Source organism: Mytilus californianus, unplaced genomic scaffold (genome assembly GCF_021869535.1).
Source record: "Mytilus californianus isolate M0D057914Y unplaced genomic scaffold, xbMytCali1.0.p SCAF_1, whole genome shotgun sequence".
Lineage (NCBI taxonomy): Eukaryota > Metazoa > Mollusca > Bivalvia > Mytilida > Mytilidae > Mytilus > Mytilus californianus.
The window spans coordinates 9,991,248-10,000,000 of record NW_026262581.1 but is presented as its reverse complement, the minus strand read 5'-3'; the positions used below and the strand labels follow the sequence as shown (position 1 = coordinate 10,000,000).

At 32.3% G+C, this 8,753-nt stretch overlaps 1 protein-coding gene across 1 annotated transcript in view; it reads right to left on the bottom strand.

The window, feature by feature from the left end:
- Positions 1–5,139, bottom strand: part of LOC127699807 (caspase-3-like) — an 11,250-nt gene extending 6,111 nt beyond the window's left edge. The window contains exons 1-3 of the mRNA XM_052203171.1: positions 5,081–5,139; positions 2,964–3,051; positions 2,188–2,426 (exon numbers count right to left, since the gene is read on the bottom strand). Coding sequence (XP_052059131.1) covers positions 2,188–2,426; positions 2,964–2,974 — 250 coding nt within the window. The 5' untranslated portion in view covers positions 2,975–3,051; positions 5,081–5,139. The remainder of the gene's footprint in view (positions 1–2,187; positions 2,427–2,963; positions 3,052–5,080) is intronic.
- Between the last annotated feature and the right edge of the window lie 3,614 nt (positions 5,140–8,753).

Below are 8,753 nucleotides of genomic sequence, written 5' to 3'. Positions count from 1 at the left end.
ACCTTTCTTAAATTGTCCATTTATAAATTTATGAATTATCAAGAAACTAAAGTTTCAACTTCTTCAGGCAAATATGACCTTAGATGGATTTGGCTATACTTTTTAGGTCCGTTACGGTCATTTAACTCTCCAACTGTTTCAGTTCTTATACATATTTGGCTTTCAAATATTCGGCTTTGATCGTTCAATACGAAGGCAAATCCAGGAAAGTACTTTGGGCACATGGAATTTATAAAGTGTTGTTTCCTCCTTTTTTTTTTTTTTTAAACATTTACAATATTGATAAAATAAAAAAAAACCCAGCTCAAATATGGAATATATAAACATGAGTTCATATAAAATAACCATATAAACCATAACGGCCAGTGTTCGTTGACCATTCAGCAGAATTAGGATCATATACCATATAAACCATAACGGCCAGTGTTAGTTGACCATTCAGCAGAATCAGCATCATATCTATTACGAAATAAGCTTCTTTGAGTAAAATCCTCATCGTAGCTGATGCATACGAACAAATATTGTAGTTTTCCAAAATAAGGCAGGAGCTTAAAGGACACAAAACCAAATAAACATAGAAATGAATATCTAAGCCCTTAATAATACATTTCTAAACAAATGTTCAAAAATTATTAACTAGTGTAACATTGTCCACATGGTCAAGAATACTAAAACAGTTTTCCAAATGCAGCCAAAAAGTTCAGGTGATCGATGTTTTTGAAAACACTGGTGAGGGTTATGACTGATAAGAGTAAATTTCTGATTAATTTTGTGGATACTTAACATATTTGTTACGTTTGGAGGACGTGTTTTTCAACAAACAATAGGCATTCCCATGGGAACCAACTGTACTCTTCTTGTTGCCTACTTATCCCTTTATTCATATGAGACTGACTTCATACATGAACTTCTTAGGAAGAAAGAAAAGAAGATAGCAGTATCCTTTAACTTCTTTTTCCGCTATATAGATGACGTTCTCTCACTAAATAATTCAAAATTTGATGACAATGTTGAACGCATCTATCCCATCGAACTGGAGCTAAAGGATACAACAGATTCAGTTAAGTCTGCCTCATATCTTGACTTAGTTCTAGAAAATGACAATGATGGTCGGTTGAAAACAAAACTTTACGACAAAAGAGATGATTTCAGCTTCCCAATTGTGAAGTTTCCATTTCGATGAAGCAACATCCCAGCAGCGCCTGCATACGGAGTATATATCTCCCAGTTGATACGATATTCCAGAGATTGTATTTCCTATCATGATTTCCTTGATAGAGGGTTACTGCTCACAAGGAAGCTATTAAACCAAGAGTTCCAAGTGGTGAAGTTGAAATCGTCTCTTTCGTAAATTTTACAGACGCCATCGCGAGTTGGTTGACCGTCATGGAATATCCGTTTCACAGATGACAACGGGTATGTTCCAATTGTTGTAACTACAATCCCGTCCCCCTTTCCCCAGAATCTCCATCTTCACTGCCTCGAGGACATTCTTATGTATTTACAATGTGATGAACTAAGGTAAATAAAAATCTGTAACAGAACCTGCCATCCAAATATTTTATGAAATAACAAATAATTGTGGAGTTTAGTACTTGTGGGAATTTTAAATAATTCAGTAGAATTTATTTTTGATAATCAAATCGCTTTTAAATGCAAGCTTATACTTCAGTAAATATCACAGATAAACTGCTGTGTAGCTCTTTACTTTCAATGGCTTAGTTTTTGTGAACATTTCATTCTATACAATAATTCAGGCATTTTGTAAAATGACTTTAAATTTTTCTAGGCATTGTGTAAAATGCCTGATCAAATTAGTCAATATACAAAATACCTAAATGTTACAGGCATTTTAGAAAATAGCTAAAGTTTTCAGGCATTCTACAAAATGTCTGAATTAAGAAAATGCCTGTAACATATACAACAAAGGCGAATTAAAATCTATCAATCAAATTATAAATATTTTCCATTGACTACGATATTACAAAACTAAATGGTGACGTCCAAATGAACGTAAACACGCGAACTATCAAAAGCTATAAAGTGTCATCGTGAAATAAAAAAATAGTTCAAAAGGTTGGTTGATGATGGAAGTTTTTAACGACCTTGACTGGCTATACAAAAGGTTGGAACAACAAAATCCCATTTTATACACAAATTTACAAGTAATTGCCATTTCAGACTTACTTTCTTGTAACTTCTCTACCAAGTCTTCCTTACTGGCATCATTCATAAGATCACTTTCGAAACCAAGTTCCATGAATCTTTGGAATAGAGATGAAGCATCCACATCACTTCCTGGACGATCGGATAAACCTAATCTGGCATCAAACTCTGTGTTATTGATCACAACTGCTATTCCAGATCTTATTGTATAACTTTCTTGGTCCAAATGGCTTTTGTATATTATTCCTTCCTTTGTGTTACTATAACAGAAAAATCATTAGATACATTTGTAAATAAAAAATAGTTCAAAGGTAATAATAATTGAACACCAGCAGAAATTTTCAGTGTTGCATTGTTTACTTAAAATGAAATCTTTTAAATTTTCCTTGTGGTTATTTCAATGAAGTATTTGTCTACACAAGGACACATGTCTGTACAATAAACTACATGTGAATGAGCATGATCATGATTACCCAAACGTTCTTGTGTTTTTAGATGTCCATCTGTTCAATCAACCTGAACATTTGTAAGACTCTATCAAATGATTCGACTTCCACCTTATAATTAATTATACGCTTTTCATTGCAATGAATTTTTTATTTTCAAAAGTAGAAATTAGTCTTTTGGTCCATTACATTTTACATGGAGAATTTTATTGTGATTACCAATGATAATTCAAAAATAAGAAGACTAATAATATAAATGTAATTCAATAAGCGTGTGTTCAAAATAATTAGTATGATATTTTGAAGAAGAAATTGGTAAAGGCAAAAATGGAAAAAAAATTCAACATGTACCGTTCTGCCATCTTGGTAATTGGGTATTTTAATGTCTTTTCTTCACAAAGATATCCTGTAGCATTCAATTTTTCTGTTTTTGCAATTTCTAAAAGTATAAATTATACAAATTACTTATAACAGATATAAAAGAGGGACGAAAGATACCAGAGGGACAGTCAAACTCATAGATCGAAAACAAACTGACAACGTCATGGCCAAAAATAAAAAGAAACACAGTTAAGTTAAGATTTATAGGATTATAGCTGTATGAAGTTCATTACAGAGCTAAACGCCAACATCAAACATCCAATGGAAAAAAAATCTGCACTATAAATTGAAATATGTTAATTTTTCTCAAAAGTGGCAGATATTACATTCTTGTCAGGAGACAGGTCTTGAGAGTGACGTTATCAAATGTTTGAGAATATTGTCGTAAGGTGTTTTTTTTTCCATTCATTAACAATAAAAACGTAAAAATATTACAAAGGGTTTTTGCAAAATACGTCAAACCATTACATGTTCAGACTTAAGATCATTTAGAACATTAATTTTAAGAATTATTTGGCGATACATATTAAAAGGTTATACTTCGTGAATAAAGTTGCCTCACAAACCACGCATATTTTTAGGTAATATATGCATAAGTAAAAGTTCAGTTCGCAATAGTATGTAACATTTGACTTCTCTATGTTTTACATTAGTATTCCTTAGTCCAACTTTGATTCCTAAAAAGCTGCTAATATAGATACAGTATCGTGTTTTATGAAGGAATACATCAGACTTTAAAAAATATCTACTTTGACGGAACAAGTATTTTCTGAAACTGCGTCATCTAGTTACTTGGAGTTTTTTGACAGCATATTTGTTACATTTATAGGACGTTAATTTCAACAGACAATCGGGATTCCAATAGGAACAAACTGTGTGCCTCGTCTCGCTATAAAAATTATGTACTTTGACTAAATATTTCAATGTTTTGTTACTATGTTGAACGCTTCAATCAAATCGAACTTGAGATACAAGATACTACAGTTAAGTCTGCCAATATCTTGACTTATTGCGAGACATAAGCTATGAGAGTCGGCTGAGAATAAAACTTTAAAAAAAAGAACGGAATTTTACTTTAAATGTGAACCTTCAATTTAAATAAAACAACATTCCAACAGTAAAGTTTTAATTTTTCATATGAAAAGTCACCCTGTCGACTTCCCTGATGCGATGTTTGGAGTTCGTACGATTCCCTCTGGTGTGTTTTACTCTAATTAGTATATTCTTAATGGATTTAAACATCGGTAAATTATGATAACTATTGCCTGTAATGTAAAGTATCGTTTGTATTTTTCTTTCATGATAAGTAAATTTATGTATTATGACGTTATTCCATTGGTCTTTTGAAATTTGTATCATATAAGAGGCTACTTAAGCAATCTGATAGAAAAACAAAGGATATGGGGTATCCATTGAGTTTTTAATTTTAAGATCTTTCTCGTGCATATCTATTTTAATGTTATATTTAACATTGCCATAAAAGTGGGAGGTTTGGCTAGCCTCAAAACCAGGTTCAACCCACCATTTTTTTCTTAAAATGTCCTGTACCAAGTCAGGAAAATGGCCATTGTTATATTATAGTTCGTTTCTCTATGTGTGTTACATTTTAATGTTGTGTGTCTGTTGTGTCGTAGTTCTCCTCTTATATTTGATGTGTTTCCTTCAGTTTTAGTTTGTAACCCGGATTTGTTTTATTCTCAATCGATTTATGAATTTCGAACAACGGTATACTACTGTTGCCTTTATCTATGTTCGATGGCATTATCGTGCATAATTTTGAGCGTAAGAATTCTTTCAAGGTAAACTTACAAACAGGTGATGCGAATTTTCATCAAGGTGTGTATTAACTCTAAGTAATATAATTGATCTTTAGCATAGTGACAACACCTTCAAAACGAAATAAACGGTTATCACACAATTTTTGAAGATAAGTTGACAAACAAGAGCCATGATGAAACACTCACACATTAATCAACCTTTTATAACTCTCTTATTTTTATTCAAATCAACAAATTCAAAAGTATGATAACCAACTTATAAGAAGGGTACAACTGTATATTTATATTGCGGTTAAAACAGTATATTACCTGCACTAGAAAACTATGTTGAATATCCGAGAAGTAGAGGGAACAAGGAAGTAAAAAATACATAAACTGAAAGTAGATGATAAAAATTTGAAAAAGTGGACATTCAATAAGGGTTGTTAATGAAATGAGCACTTATTGCCGTCGCGTATCATGTGTATAATCTTCTGATAACAATCGCGCTATATGTGTGTGTATCATTCATTTGTTTGATGTGTTTGAGCTTTTGATTTTGCCAATTGTTAAGGGACTTTCGGTATTTTTGTTGTTTAATTTTTACGAGAATTAGGAAGATGTTGAAGGTAATTATTATACTTAAACGACCTATTATGATTTACAGAATATTTGTACATAAATAGTGCAATCACAATTCTCATTGCTCAAGGCATAGTAAATTAAATGAGTGACATTATATAAATAATTGTTTTAAAAATCTTTCCCGAAAGATTTCTTATGAGCTTTTAATTGAATCCAGCCTCCAGAGTAACCCCTTGAGACTGCTATTCTGACCGTTTGCATGTATTTGAAAAACTCAAGACCTTTGTCAGGACATTTTTCTAACATTACACTTCCATAAATCATGAAGGCGGAGGTCCATACATTAATACTTTTGATGGGACTTTTCTTTTGAATAACAAAACACCCCCATTACTGCCACTTCACCCTATAAATTTTGCTCGTTTACAAGGTCTTGAGTAGATTAAAAAAAATATATTCAGGTTAATGAACTCACCGTTCCATATTTTTTTTACCGGAATGTGAGATGAGATAGGATCGAAACCACTTGAAATATATAAAGGGGATTGGTCCACTTGTAAACGAGTATCAAAAGAACTATAAAAAGCTCCCGACCCTTGTGAATCAAATTGATTAGATACATAATTTTTCAACATACCAAGATTATTGTTTGACGAAATCTGCAAACCGGTATTACCAGGTTTTGAAGTCATTGTATCAGAAATTCCTGTCACGGATGTTTTCCTCGTTGCGTCGTTGACTTTCTTGTGGTGTCTCTTGCTGGATCCTGAATGAAATGAATGGGGGCTCCTGATGATTTGAGTCTGCCATGACATTAATCACAAGTCCATGAGCCACTGACAAATCTGAAGCTGTTGCTGTCCTTGAAAAACTCATTCATTATGTACAGTTTGTAATTGCATTGTTCTGTGATCTTCGCACATCCATGTCTGATGAAGCTGGAAGTGGTCCTCGTGTTGATGGCATAGGATCGAGTGGTCTCTGTTTGTTCTTTTTATTTGTTTCTTGGCTGGTCCTGGCTGATGAAAATATTAGAATGTGAAATGTGGATGTCATTGATATTTTGACGATTGTCTTTTTGAAACTTATCTACAAGAGTGGCTAGTTTAATGTTAGGCTTAAGAGTCACGTGATGTTAATTAGCGGGAAACAAGATACGGATGAGAATGATGCAATAGTTCTTTACGGAAAAGTAAAGAAATTAATCAAATCTCTTTCATTAAATTGATTTATCTTATAAATGAGATAAACCGTAATATCAAAAACTGAATTCCTATATAAAATTATAGAGTGACTGGTTAAACACCTTTGAAAAAAAAAAATATAGTTTTTTGCCTTCAGTTCTCGGTTTTTCTAACAAATGGAGGGACTGACTGCTAGAGTTGCTAATTTCCTATTAACTGAAAAATCTTAAACTGATGTTAATAAATGTTTTTTTTTCGAGTAAATCCTTCTTTCCCCTTTCAAAAAATACAGTCATTAATCTCTATATTATTTCCATCTTCACTAAATTGATATCTTACCTATTCAATGAAATAGACGTAACAAATAAGGAAATATTCTACTAAACATAAACGTTGGTATTTTTAATTTTGATGGGTTAAAAGAAATTAATTTAACCATTGTTTAACACGGTTTTTCATTATTTAAAACGAATTACAAGTAAGAAAGTCTAAGCCATAACATATTAACCAATTGGCTGTCGATTATCTAAGCAATGACGAGTAAAATATTTTTTTTTAGCTTTTATCGACAGATACTTATTGATATTGTTTCGACTGGTTCTTTCGGTACACACTATAAAAATCTTGAAACTATCACAAACATGAATACAAAGATTCATACAAAGAAGGATTATGAATAAAGGATATGAGTATCCAACAAATGTTAAAGCATCATAATTTTCTTCCTCAGGTTGCATTTTATGTTATTTAGTTCGGAGTTTAACGTGTTTCGCAACAACTTTATACTTTAAGCCGGCGTCGGCATTTATGGTACACAATTGTTTTTTTTATAGGTGTTTCTGCATTATTCTATGCCACAATTGTCCCTATATATAAGAGTTTTTGCAACAAATATCATAGATACAAATGTAAAAATGTACGAAACGCATTAAAACTAAAAAAAAAAACCAGTTTAATTATCAATGCATACTGCCAATGTACAATTTATATCTTATAATTTAAAATATTGTGTTAAACAGTCCCCACCCCCTCTCTCTCTCTCTCTTTCTTTCATTCTCAAACACAAACCAAAGTGCCAATGTGATCTTGGTGCTAATTTCATTTCCAGTCTATTTGTCTTTGTGTTCAACCATTATATCCATTGATATTAGCATCATATCTTGCAAAGTGTTTGTCTCAACAGTGCGTGATCTGCTGAAAAAGCTAGTTTTCCGCAGATTTGAAAGTTTACGTCGAGTACGGTGGGCATAATTAAACGATTTGCTTCAGTGAAAAACCGCAGCAATTCATTTTTCACGAACGTCTTTCATAAACCACTGAAAACGCGTCTCCTTGCACAGAGAGCAGTTTACAGATCTTGATCTTTTGGAAAAATTACTCAAAATAGAAAAAAGACTAAACATATTGTATAATTATACACTATGAATATTTTTATAAATTTCCTGTTTATAAAACTTTGAATTTTTCGAAAAACTAAGGATTTTCTTATTCCAGGAATAGATTACCTTAGCCGTATTTGGCACAACTTTTTGGAATTTTGGGTACTCAATGCTCTTCAACTTTGTACTTGTTTGGCTTTATAACTATTTTGATCTGAGCGTCACTGATGAGTCTTATTTAGACGAAACGCGCGTCTGGCGTATTACATTATAATCCTGGTACCTTTGATAACTATTTACACCACTGGGTCGATGCCACTGCTTGTGGACGTTTGGTCCCTGAGGGTATCACCAGCCCAGTAGTCAGCACTTCGGTGTTGACATAAATATCAATTATATAGTCATTTTTATCAATTTCCTGTTTATAAAACTGAATTTTTTCGAAAAACTAAGGATTTTTTTATTCCAGGAATAGATTACCGTAGCCGTATTTGGCACAACTTTTTGGAATTTTGGGTCCTCAATGCTCTTCAACTTTGTACTTTTTTGGCTTTATAGCTATTTTGATCTGAGCGTCACTGGTGAGTCTTATGTAGACGAAACGCGCGTCTGGCGTATTAAATTATAATCCTGGTACCTTTGATAACCAATTAAAGTGTTCTTAAAGTATTTTAGCTTTATTTATTTGAAACATGCCTTTCTTAAATTGTCCGTTTATAGATTTATAAATTATTAGGAAATTAAGGTTCTCTCTCTGGCAAAAAGTTGATATAAGATGGATTTGGCTATAATGTTTAGGTCCCTTTTGGTCATATAGGGCTTCACTTGTTTTATAACTATTTTGATCTGAGCGTC